The 12,626-nt window shown below is 64.2% G+C and overlaps 2 protein-coding genes across 18 annotated transcripts in view; both read left to right on the top strand.

The window, feature by feature from the left end:
* Nucleotides 1-12,626, top strand: part of LOC307116212 (saoe class I histocompatibility antigen, A alpha chain-like) — a 59,437-nt gene that overhangs the window by 35,681 nt on the left and 11,130 nt on the right. The window contains exons 10-11 of one of the 17 annotated variants that reach the window (XR_013815194.1): nt 7,980-8,066; nt 8,212-8,329. The exons of 15 other annotated variants lie outside the window; for them this stretch is intronic. Coding sequence is in view for 1 of the 2 variants with exons in the window: in XM_079799928.1 (XP_079656054.1) it covers nt 7,980-7,984 (5 nt within the window). In the remaining variant the exon portion in view is untranslated. Of the gene's footprint in view, nt 1-7,979; nt 8,353-12,626 lie in introns of those variants that run through there. One more of the 17 variants, XM_079799928.1, reaches the window with a different exon arrangement.
* On the top strand, nt 5,062-8,663 carry LOC307116213 (patr class I histocompatibility antigen, B-2 alpha chain-like). The gene is made up of 8 exons (XM_079799943.1): nt 5,062-5,174; nt 5,291-5,575; nt 5,811-6,086; nt 6,675-6,950; nt 7,072-7,176; nt 7,606-7,638; nt 8,039-8,066; nt 8,212-8,663. The coding sequence occupies exons 1-8, from the start codon at nt 5,102-5,104 to the stop codon at nt 8,366-8,368; spliced, it is 1,233 nt and encodes a 410-aa protein (XP_079656069.1). The 5' UTR covers nt 5,062-5,101; the 3' UTR covers nt 8,369-8,663.

Here is a 12,626-nt window from a genome sequence, read left to right as displayed (position 1 = left end):
GCCGCTCGGCTCCCTGAGCCCTCGTTGGGGTGACGTTCCTGCGGCTGCGCCCAGGGTGCGGGGGGCCCGGGCGGCCTGCTTCCCAGCACCCCGGGTCCCGCTCCGCTCCCTGAGGGCCGGGCTGTCCCCCGCGTCACTGGAAACCCCGCCTCCCGCCTCCGCCCCCCTCCCCCCCCCCCCCCCCCGCCCTTGTTCGGGCTCCGATCCTGCTCGCTGGGCCTCTTCCAGGCGGCAGAGGCGGCGGCCCCGGAGGTAGCGCCGCCCCCTCCACCCCCCGCCCCCCTGCGCCCCATCCGGGACAAAGGCCCCGGCCGCGGTGGGTGCTCAGACCTCGGACTTCAGGGAGAAGGACCCGCAGCCCCGGGAACGGGGTGACCTCAGGCCTCCGTGCTGTGGGGAGCAGCCGGAGCGCACAGCGGGGCCGGGTCCTCCCTGTGGGACACGGTCACCCTCAGAGCTTCACCCTCAGACCCGGCCCGAGGCCATGACCAGGGAGACAGGGCCGCACCCCCTCCCTGGTCCGCACAGACACACAGCCCCCCCCACCCCCCCACCCCACCCCCCTCATAGGGACACCACGGCCCCTGCGCGGCTCAGGGAGCGAGGCTGCTTCTTCCCAGCTGCCCCCCATCCCCGCTGCAGGCGGCCTGGTCCCCACAGCACTGCCCCCCGACACCTCCCATCAGAGGAGCCTGCGGCCCAGCCCCTCCCGAGGCCGCCACCCGGAGCCCGCACCCTGGATGTGCCCCCTCCCCCTTCCCACCAGGATGCCCCAGGCCCCGGGGGACGGATCTCCCCCCAATGAGGACCCCCCCTCGCCTGCCCCCAGGGGCCTCCCGGGCTTTGGGAGGAACCTGGTCCCGGGATCCTGTCTCTGTGGGCATCTCGGTGCGTCTCTGAGTCTGATCTGGGCCTGAGGTTGTCTCTCGGGTGTGAGGGTGACACAGACACGTTTCATGTTTTCCTTCCTGGTTTCATCTTTGGGTCTGGGTGTGAGAAATCCTCCTTCCACAGCTGTAAACGCCTCACATGTAATGTCCCTGGGGGAGGGCATTGCAAGGCGAGGGAGACAGGGGGTTAGAATGTGGGGGAGGTAAGGGGGGAGCGGTAGGTAAGGGATCTGGGGGGGAATCTCAGTCACATCCTCTGCCTCATGCTCTCTGAGTGCGTGCGGGGCCGGGAGCTGCTGTCTGTGGGTTCAATACCCACTGTCCCTGCGGTGAAGCCTCCGGGCCGCTCCTGTCACCGGGTCACCAGACACAACACCAGGCCCCGGGGACGGGCACAGGGAGGCTGCAGGGAGGGGCGCTGTGAACCTCACACCCTCAGGGGTACCTCACATCAAGTTCATGCCTGTGCAGCTCGGGGTTACATGCGTGTTAGTTACACGCTCCTGGGCAGCTGGGATGAGGACCACTGAGCCCCACACACACACTGAGGTCAGGGACACATGAAGCCCGTGGCTCCCACGTGAAGACACTGTGGCCTCCATCCGTCCGTGAGCCCCCGGGGCCTGTGGGGCGGAGACTGGACACTGAGAGCATTCACCGGGCGCCGTCTCAGGGGGCAGCCACACGCCCCCACGGCGGCTGGATTAAAGGTCCACGAAGGGAAAGTCCCTGCTCGGCCAGGAGCCCCGTGTCAGGCCCAGTGGCCACAGCAGGTGGGGGCTGCCCCATGGGGGACACCGAGGCAGAGCGAGGCCTGGCTCACAGAAGGTCCTGCTGGACAGACCGCTCTGCGTGGGGTCTGGGCCTCAGGGCGGAGCACTCGGCCCATTTGCAGAAAAGGGCCCGGATGGCTTCTCTTACAGACACGTCAGGGTTCTGTCTGGGATGTGAGCGCTCACAGCTGGGGTGTAGAAACCACAGTACGTTTTCTGTGGGACTGGGGTCTTCAGCCACAAACTGTTCCCAGTTGTGAAGGGGAAACACCTGTCCCCCCGCCCCCTCCCGAGCTGAGGCCTCTCCCTGTCGGATGTCCAGGGTGAGCTCTCTTCTAGAAGGTCCCAGGGCCATGCTGTGCGCTCAGTTTTGGGCACAGGGTTTCTGACTTATGGAGAGGGATTCTGGGAAGAGAAGAGGAGGCGAGGTCAGAGGTAGGGTGGGAGACCCCCTCTGGTTTAGCCAGAACAACCTTTCTCAAAGTGCAGTCCGTGGAACCCTGCCGTCTCTGAGAGCCTTTCCCGGGACGGGGGGGTCACACTGTTGGCAGGAGACGAGGGACATCCGGGCTGTTCACTCCGCTGACAGGGCGCTGAGGCCAAGCTCAGCACGAATGGCTGACACCGACCTCCACAGTCGTCCCTCCCCCCAGCCCTGACCGCAGAGAGAAGACAGATAGACAGAGGACAGAACCAGTTTCACTTTTAATTTATCTTTTTAAATATATTTTTATTGATTGCAGAGAGGAAGGGAGGATGAGAGAGAGAGAGAGAGAGAGAGAGAGAGAGAGAGAGAGAGGTCAATGATGAGAGAGAGTCATGGATCTGCTGCCTCTTGCACCCACCACACTGGGGATTGAACCCGCAACCCATGCTTGTGCCCTGACTGGAATTGAACCGGGGACTCTTCAGTCCGCAGGCCGACATTCTATCTACTGAGCCAAACCGGCTAGGGCACAGTTTCACTTTTAAATGACACGGTGGAAGGAGGTGACATTATTCTCTTCACTGAAGCCTCGTCCTTCCATCCACATTTTTAAAACATCGTGGCCTCCGGGGGAGATGCCCCAAAGGTGAACGCAGTGCCTGCATCGCCCACACCCACAGAACAATGACCACCCCACACCCACAGAACAATGACCGCCCCCCCACAGCCACAGAACAATGACCCCCCCCACCACAGACATAGAACAATGACCCCCCACCACAGACATAGAACAATGACCCCCCCCCCCCCCACAGCCAGCGCTCAGAGTCCCTGAAATCCGCCCAGCAGAACCCACAGCAGCCACAGACTCAGAGCCACAGGGAGCGGCTGCTGGCGGCCGGAGGACAGGGGGGACTGGGCAGAGCAGGTGGAGGAGGAGGAAATACAACATGGTCCCTACAGTGTGGTCATGGGGAGGAGGAGCACAGCACAGGGCACACAGTCAGTCATGTTGTAACAGCTACATGGGAGGTCACATGGCACTACATGTATGGAGCGATCACTGTATAAGTCATATGAATGTCTAATCGCAGACTTGTACACCTAAACTAATACAATATTGTACAGCAGCTGTAACTGAAAAACAAAAATATTTCAAAAAAGAAGACATATGTATCCTGCATATGGATTAATTTCTTAACTGTCTTTAATAAAAATGGAGGGTAAACCCCACATATGATGGCCTGGGAGGTACACAAACACTCTGCCTCGTTCTCAAGTGTCATGTACCAGGGAGGTCATGTGTGTGAGCGGGCTGGCCTCTTTCTCATGGGATCCCATGTGTACCTTAAAAAAAATAGATTTCAGAGAGAAACTGAGAGGGAGAAGGGGACAACATCCATGAGGGGAGAGAATCATGGATAGGTGCCTCCTGCATGCCCTCCCCTCCCACCGGGATGGAACCTGTAACCCTGCAGGTGCCCTGTCCAGGAATGGAACCCTGACCTCCTGGTTCAGAGGTCAGTGCTCAGCCGCTGAGCCACACCCGGCCTGGCCCGAGTTTACGTAACAGAATGAAGGACACAGACACCAGGATTGCTGGGATTGGGGGAACTGGCACTCACTTTCTCACACATGAACCTGAGCTTCTCCCTCAGGAAATGTCACCGGGCAGGGGACAGCGGACAGGCCTGTTGTCTGATGAAATGTCAGCCCCGAGAGAAAACCAGAATGTGGGACAGGTGTGTCCCACCACGTCAGCTAGACCCTTCCCAGCGCTGACACGCTTTCCTGGGGGCTCTGTGGGGACAGACACAGAGGTGAGCTTGGATGGCGGGTGATTAATGCATCCGCCCGGGAAGGGCTCTGGGACTTAGAGACACAGGCATCCCTTTACATAAATGCATGAGGACAGAGCCACCAGCAAGACAGCCCTGGGGACGGGGACAGAACAGAACAGGAAATAGTCAATATTCCCCAGCCAGCGGGGCTCGGTGGTTGAACATCGACCTAAGAACCAGGAGGTCACAGTTCACCGTTTTGTCAGAGCACATACCTGGTTTGTGGGCTACATCCCCAGTGTGGGGGGTGTAGGAGGCAGCCGATTAATGAATCTCATCATTGATGTTTCTATCTTATCTCTTCCTCTCTGAAATAAAAATATATATATTTAGAAAAATTAAGACAAGAAGAATACAGTCAATAGGGTTTCAGGTCTCACTTTGCAAAGCCCTTTTCAGGAACGACCACGTGTGTGGCTGCAGTGACTGTCACAGGGGAGACCCACCCTGATCTGAAAGGTCAGTAACCCGCTCCTGCCCGTTTCTGTGAGGCCGTCCGTGTCTTCATGAGCTGCAGCCACAAGAACAGACAAAACGCAGAAGCAAATGTGAAAGCCCAGCGCCTCCCAGACGGGCACGGATGTGACCTGGGAGCAGCCCCTCCTCCCTCCTCCGTGTTCACTTGGGAAATTGGTGATTTTCATAAAAACATGACTCTGTGACCATCTCACAGGCAGTGAGCATGCGCCGTGAATTCATACTTGTTTCCCCTGTGTGACTCCGTGAGGGTGACTGTGACAGACGGAACCACATACACAGGTTCTTGGGGCGCCTCCCTCCTGGGTGAGGCTGCACAGAGATGGTGACCCCAGAACCTTGGAAAGTCCCTGAACAGCACGGCGCCGGGGCCAGGCCTCCGGGACCGTGTGACGGGCGCTCCGCGCAGGAGGAGGGTCAGGACCGAGTCCAGGGCCCGGGCCTGCGCTCAGGTCTCAGCGGGGGACAGAGTCTTGGGGGGCAGCTCCGCGGTGGGGACTCCCCAGCGCCCTGGTTTCACTTCTCCTCTCCCAACCTGTGTCGGCGCCTCCTTCCAGGATACTCGTGACGCGGCCCCAACTCTCACTCCCATTGGCTGAGCGGTTTCCGGAGCAGCCAATCAGCGTCCCCTCGGCTCCCGGTTTTCACTCCTCCGCGGAAGCGCCCGGACTCAGAGGGTCCCCCGACGCCGCGATGCGGGTCATGCGGCCCCCCACCCTCCTCCTGCTGCTCTCGGGGGCGCTGGTCCTGACCCCCAGCCGGACCGGTGAGTGCGGGGGCGGAGGGGGCGGCTGTGCGGGGAGGAGCGAGGGGACCCGGAGGGGGCGCGGGCCCGGGAAGGCGCGTGTCCAGCCCCGGCCCTGCCCCCCGTCCGCCCCCCAGGCCCCCACTCCCTGACGTATTTCAACACCTTCTGGTCCCGGCCCGGCCGCGGGGAGCCCCGCTTCCTCTCCGTCGGCTACGTGGACGACACGCAGGTCGTGCGGTTCGACAGCGACGGGGCGAGTCCGAGGGAGGAACCGCGGGCGCCGTGGATGCAGCAGCCGTGGGTGGAGCGGGAGCACCCGGGGTTTTGGGACCGGGAGACGCAGAGGGCCAAGATCCACGCACAGACTTCCCGAGTGGAACTCCGGAACCTTCTCGGCTACTACAACCAGAGCGAGGACGGTGAGCCGCGCGCCGGATCCGTCACGACCCCCCTCCCCACGGACGGGACGCGATCGCCCCGAGGGTTTGGTTCTGAGCGTCACCCCGAGTCGGCGGGACCCGCCCGGCCCCCATCCGGGAGGAGCCCGCGGGGACTGTGACCCGATTTCACTTTCAGTTTTAGATTCAGGCCCCGCGGGGCGGGCGGGGCGGGGTGACCTCGGGGCGGGCGGGGCTGACCACGGGGCGGGGTCAGGGTCTCACACCTACCAGAATCTGTATGGCTGCGAGGTGGGACCCGATGGACGCCTCCTCCGTGGGTACTGGCAATACGCCTACGAGGGCACCGACTACATCGCCCTGAACGAGGACCTGACCTCCTGGACCGCGGCCGACATGGCGGCTCAGATCACAAAGCGCAAGTGGGAGGCGGAGAATTGGGCAGAACGTTTCAGGATCTACCTGGAGGGGAAGTGTGTGAAGTGGCTCCTCATTCAACTGGATAAAGGGAAGGAGACCCTACTGCGCGCAGGTACCAGGGGCCCTGGGGCCGCCCCCACTCCCCCGGGGCTGGGACTCCTACAAGGAGACAGGACAGCGGGTCAGTGTCAGACACCCGTCCTTGGGGTCAGGGAGGGGGTCCCCTGGATGTCCAGGTCAGGTACCAGAGGGACCCCCTCCTCTCAGGGACAGTTAGGGGTGCAGGCTCTCCTGGGGTGCAGGGAGACCCCCTGACATAGCCCATCAGCGGTTCCCATGGGCCCTGCAGGGGCTCTGGAACCCACGGGGACCTTCTCTCTCAGGCCTTGTGCCTGCCCACACCCCCTGTGTCTGAGGCCTGACCCCAGCTTTTCTGAGTCACGTGGCCTCCACCCAGGTCAGGACCACAAATCCCTTTTCTCCCCTCGGAGACCTGCCTCCTGCCCTGGCTGTGTCCTCTGATTCTAGAACTTTCTAAAGACCAGGAGGTCCTTCCAGGTGCCTCTGTCCAGGCTGGTGTGTGTGCTGTGTGCTCCCTCACCCGCCCAGGTGTCTGTCCACTCTCAGCATGGTTACATGGGCGCTGCTGGAGTGTCCCACGGCAGATGCAACGTTCCCGCATTTTCTCCCCCCCCTTCAGACCCTCCAAAGGCACACGTGACCCACCACCCCGTCTCGGCCCGTGAGGTCACCCTGAGGTGCTGGGCGCGGGGCTTCTACCCTGCGGACATCAGCCTGACCTGGCAGCGTGACGGGGAGGACCAGACCCAGGACATGGAGCTGGTGGAGACCAGGCCTGCGGGGGACGGCACCTTCCAGAAGTGGGCGGCCGTGGGGGTGCCCCCTGGCGAGGAGCAGAGATACACGTGCCATGTGCAGCACGAGGGGCTGCCCGAGCCCCTGACCCTGAGATGGGGTGAGGAGGGCCGTGGGCACAGAGCCCCTTCTCAGGGCAGCGGGGACCCTGGGGGACTCAGTGGGGTCGGGGCTAAGGCCTGGGATCAGGGCCCTCACCCTCCCTTCCCTTCTCCTCCCAGAGCCTCCTCCTCACACCTTCATCTTCATCATCCTGGGCATCGCTGGGGGCCTGGTTCTGCTGGGAGCTGTGGCTGGAGCTGTGATGTGGAGGAGGAGGCGCTCAGGTGGGCAGGGGTGGGGTCTGAGTGTCTGTCCCACTGGGGGTTCCAGCCCAGGTAGACGTGTGTCCCGCCTCATTCACGGGAAGCACCGTCCCCATGCGTGTGATGGCCAGTGTGGGGCTCTGTGCTCACACTTACTCCTTAGTGAGGCCCGTGGGAAAATGAGGGACCCACTTACCACCTGATGATGGTGGTGGTGGAACCCCGTTCCCTGCAGCCCCAGGTCAGAGGGCAGGTCCCTGCTGAGCACAGACCTCCAGGAGGGCGGTGGGTCCTGTCCCCACACGTGCACTTCCCTCAGGTTTCCTGGTCCTGCCCTGGGTCTGTACACAGGGTTCTGGAAACTTCTCTGGGCCCAGGACTAGTGCTTCCTTTAAGACCTCCTGGCCCTGCCTCCTCCCTGGTCTCTCACGGGATGTTTTCTTCCCGCAGGTGGAACAGGAGGGAGCTACGCTCAGGCTGCCAGTGAGTATGGAGGGGTGACCCCTGAGTCCTTGGGACAGTGCAGACGGGAGCCATGGGGGACCCCCCCCCCTATAGTTCCTCCCCCTCATAGTTCCTCCTTAGTCTCCTGCCCTGGGGCTCTAACCCTATCCTGGTATGTCCCCCCGAGGAGGTGATAGCGCCCAGGGCTCTGATGTGTCTCTCTGGGCTTCTAAAGGGGAGACCTGCCGCGGGGAGGGGTGGGCAGAGGGAGTCCTGGGTGGTGGGGAGTCTGTGGGATACTGTGAGCATGGAGTGGGTTTGAGAATGTCACCAGTTCCAGCCACTTCCCTGGATCTGCTCATGATGATTGTCCTCCACAGCGTGAGGCGCTGCCCTGTGGGGACTGAGTGATGGACGGTGTGTTCTCACTCCCACTTAGCTGGGGTGACCGCAGACCCTGAGGGACGGTGAGTGATGACTGTCACACCGTTCCTGTGAAGAGAGGCTAAGGGACTTCCTGGCTGTCGCCGCCGAGTGCCCTGCTCGCCTGCCGCCTTGGCTTTATGGTCATAACAGCCTGACCTGCAATTCATCTCTGGATTCCATCCGCAGGGCCGGCGTCCTTGAGAACGCACCTGCTTCTCCAAGGTCGGGGCTAGAGACTAAAGGTAGAGATTCTAGCGGAACACCCCGAGTTAGCGGCCTTGTTAGGAAAAGGCAAGGGAGGGGCCGCCGTCGGCAAGGTCCCCCCAGAGGCCCTGACCTTTAGGAGAATCCTCCTTACAGACATTGCAGCCCAGTCCCCTGCTTCCCCACACCACTACCTCACTCAGGCACCGCTGATTGGGGGGCTGGCCCGCCCTGCTCCCACACTTTCCTGTCTGCACAGGTGGGCTGGGCCCTCCCCATCCCCCTCCCTGCCTGTACTTCCTGGTGCCCCAGCTGCCACTTCCTGCTCCCTATTGAAATGAGGTTCTGGGTGTGATTTTGTTTGTTCATTTCCTGCCAAGGAGAGTTGGGGCGTTAATTAAAGGGGAAGCTCCTAAATTCCGAGGGGAAATAAATTGAAGCTCCAAGAACTTTCCAGGTCCCGTGTGTTTGCCGTCGGAACGTGTCCCAGGCGGGACAGGAGGGGCGTTGAGGACGGAGCGTGGTCGGGGCCTGGGCCTGGTCAGTGCTCAGTGCATCGTGGTGTTGACGTGGTCACTCCTCATCCGGGTCACCTCTCTGCTCCTCTGACCTGTCCCTCAGGGGAACCCTGTCCCTCCAGGACCTGTGGTCACAGGGACTCCCATCCCCTAGCCTTGTCCCTTGTCCTAATGCAGCGCCTCTCCAGGACCCTGGACAGCGAGCTTCCTGGGGCAGGTCAGCCTGGGCTCAGGCCTGGATGGGCCCAGCACCCATCTTCTGGGTGTTTGTTGTTCTTTGCTCTGGTGGACACTATGCCTGTTACTGTTTTCATGTGTGAGTTGTGGTCTCATTCTCTGGGTGTCCCCGTCTGACAGTATCAGGGTCCATGTTACCCGTCAGTGTCCCGCAGGCCCAGGGTCCCTGCCCACGGGACTCTGTGGTGTGGAGAGATGGGTGTTCAGGCTCCTCCTGCTCTGCCTCCTTCTAGGGCCGGAACGTTCCAGCCCTCTGACCAGCTTGGTCTTTCTGGGGACCATCCCCCACCCTGATGCTCTCCAAGCCCCTCAGCCAAAAGCCACCTCATCAGCGTCCCAAAGACACTTGTCACTCAGGAGGTGCCCAGGGTTTTAGGAGCCTGTGCACTGTGGGGGGTGGGGGTGGTGCCCCACTATCTGACCCCAGACCCGGGCGAGGTTGACAGCGCTGATGGTCAGAGAGCCCTGGGGATGGTCCCCTGACACAGAGGCTGTTGCCCTGGCCGGCCGCTCAGCGCCTAGAGCAGTGATGGCGAACCTATGACACGTGTGTCAGCACTGACACGCGTAGCCATTTTTGATGACACGCGGCCGCTGAGGTTTATTAAATACAATTATATATAACAATTATACATTTATGTTATTTAAACTATAAATATCGCGAAATAATGTTTTTTCCTCAAAGTGACACACTGAGTTATGCTCTGTTTTTTGGCGAAGTTTGACACACCACGCTCAGAAGGTGGCCCATCACTGGCCTAGAGCCCCGCCCTCCAGAGTCCCGGGCGCTGGTCCTGGGCTAGGTCCCTGCTGGGCTGCAGACCCCTCCCTGGGCTGGCGCTCTAGGTGGCCAGTCCCTGCATCTCTCCTTCTGGGGCCTCGTCCCGCCCCCCCTCCCTCCCTACACTCTACCCAAGCGAGAAACCACTGGAATGCATCCTCCCGTGAGAATTAACCAGAACACACAGACACTGTGTGTGTTCATATGTGTGTGTAAGTGTGCGTGTATGTGTGTGTGTATGCCTGTGAGTGTGTGTCACCTCATGTGAGTGTCAGTTACTTGCATGTTGGGATGCGGTCACACCTGCAGCGCCAATAAACATAGGACAGAGCAGGGCGGGCTGCGGCCACACCGCTCCCTCCTCGCTGTCGCTCCTCCCGCCTGGGCACCACAACCCCCAGGACCCACTGCTGCAGACACGGGGGGCGGAGGCGGGGCTGCCGCGTGAGCGCCTGCGGCCCGGGGCCCAGGAAGGGGCAGCGGAACTGGGTCCCCCCAACTCCGCCCCGGGAGCCCATGCCATCCCCTCAGCCCCGCCCCCAACTCTCACCTGCACCCCGACCCAGACTTAGGCCTCCTCGCTGCCAGGGGCCGCTCGGCGTCGGTGGGCTGGGCCGAGGGGCAGGAGCCACAGCGCTGGCGTCGGGGCGCTCGCGGGTGCGGGGGGCACCGGCCCAACCTCAGCCGCCGGCGGGGCGGGCGCAATCCCAGCTCCACCCGCGGCGCCCGGGGCGTCTCCAGAAGGGCTCCCGTCGGCCCCGGGGTCCCATCCCCGCTGCTCGCTGGGCGCCGAGTCTGGGGGGCTGAGCGCACCTGGGCACCGGACGCCTGTGCGGAGCTGGGACCTGAACCCGACTCTGCCTCCCGCCCTTCCCGCCCCGGGGCCCCAGCTTCCCAGCGCTGACCTCCGCGCGACCCCGGGCCCCCGACAGGCCTGGGCGGAGGAGCCGAGGAGGGTCTGAGGGTCGCGAAACGGCCGCGGGGGAGGGACTGGCGGGTCCCAGGAGGGAAGGTCGGGCGGCCGGGGACCCGCAAAGGAGGCTGCGCGGCTCCCAGCACCTCTGTGGGTGAGTCCTGGGCTGGGCCCTCCCGCCCCCTCCGGGAAGGCTTCCTGGGTCGCCCTGCGCCCCGCGGGGCCTCCTAGCGTCCCGGGCGCCGTGTCCCAGAGGCGGGGGGGTGCGGGAAGCTGGTGCGCGGTGCCGTCTCCACGGACGCGCAGGGGACGGGCCTGCGGTCAGTGACTGAGAGCAGGACCCCCCATGGGGACGGGGTGTCTCTCACACAGTCACCCCCTCAGCAGGTCCCCATGGGCCGGGCGCTGCCCTCGCTCCAGCCTCCCAGCGGGAGGCCTGTTGGGGGGACGCAGATGGAGACACCCCTGCCTCCCCCCTCCCCTCTGCCCGTCCCCGTGGGCACCCGCCCCCGGCCCCTCAGCAAGGCCGTCAGCTCTGGCTCCTGGGGGCACCCCTCTTTCTGAGAGAGGGGGTGCATCAGGCTGAGCACAGGTTTCAGTGGAAAAGCAGCCGCACTTACAACTGTCCTGAGGACAGAGGGAGAGGCCAGGGCCTCCCTCCCAGCCCGGAGCGCGGGGGATTCTGCGAAATGGGTGCGTGTGGAGTCCGTCCCCGGATGCGCACACCCAGGAGGAGGGCATTTCAGTTGTGGGGACAAACACCCACATTACAGAGAAAACAAACCACCCCCCACTTTACAGCCTGGAGGCTGGGACCCGGGCCGCGTGCTGTGCACAGACGGAGCCTGGACGTGAGGGCGCGGCAGACGGGCCGCTCTGGCCGGGGAAGCGGGACGCGCTGTGGGAACCCGCACAGGCCCAGCCGGGAGCGCAGCCCTGCGGGGAGGGTGGGGGGTCCCCGGAGCGGACGCACCCAGACGGGAGCGAGCTGTGCCCGGAGCCCAGGAGCCCGCCCCGGGCCGCCCCGGCAGCGGGAGAGGAGGCTCCGGAGCGCCGCCCCCGCCGGCCTCCCCTGGGGCTCAAGGCCGAGGCCCCCCTGCAGCGGAGCCGCCAGCGACCGCGGGGCTGCGGGCCGAGCGGACCGGCCACAGGGAGGCCCGGCCCCTGAGGACACTGCGGACCCGCGGGCGGCAGGGGGGGCCCCGGCAGAGGCACCCCGAGCCTCAGGCCGCCTCTGTGGGCTCCGGGCCTGACGGTGACTCGGGGACCCCTCTGCGCCCCCTGCAGCCCAGGACCCCGGGGCCCACCTGGGGCGGCGCCCAGTTCCCTCCGCGGGGAGCCCCGCACCTGGACCTGCCCGGCCGCGTCCTGCCCGCGTTTGGGGGGCGGGTCCCGGGACTCGGCCTCGCAGCCAATGCGGGGGGCCTCCTCCCGGAGGGTGCAGGGAGGGGGACCCGGAGCAGAAGGGCCCAGAATAAACCGGGGACACAGCCCGCACCCCCGGGCTCAGCGGCCGCAGCGGAGACGGAGGCAGAGCCGGCAGCGACCCCCGCGGGCCGGGCCTGGGCACAGGAGGCAGCCGCCCCCCTGGGCGCACAGGGACCCGCTGGCTGGTTGCTGACCTCAAACTGGGGCCGCCGGCGGGTCCCCCAGGCCCTGTCCCCGGGGCGCCCCTATTCGCAGGGGAACCCGTGGGGGACCGGGGCCCATCGCCCTGGGACAGGTGCCCGTGTCCCTGCCTCCCGCTCACCCCGCCCCGCCTCGGCTCCTCCCGGCTGTGGCCGGCTCACCGGGAAGACCCCCACTCGTGCCATAACCCCGCGGGCGGTGCCCTGCCCAGGCCCTCAGCTCCCAGCCAGCACCCCGCCCCCACCCGCCGCCTCCTGGCCCAGCTCCGGCTGCGGCCGCTGCCCAGGGCCTGTGCTCGCCGCCGCCTCCTGTTCCTTTG

The sequence above is a fragment of the Cnephaeus nilssonii genome, assembly GCF_951640355.1.
Source record: "Cnephaeus nilssonii genome assembly, chromosome: 20".
NCBI classification, from domain to species: domain Eukaryota; kingdom Metazoa; phylum Chordata; class Mammalia; order Chiroptera; family Vespertilionidae; genus Cnephaeus; species Cnephaeus nilssonii.
The sequence above is the reverse complement of the archived record's forward strand: the minus strand, read 5'-3'. Positions and strand labels throughout refer to the sequence as shown.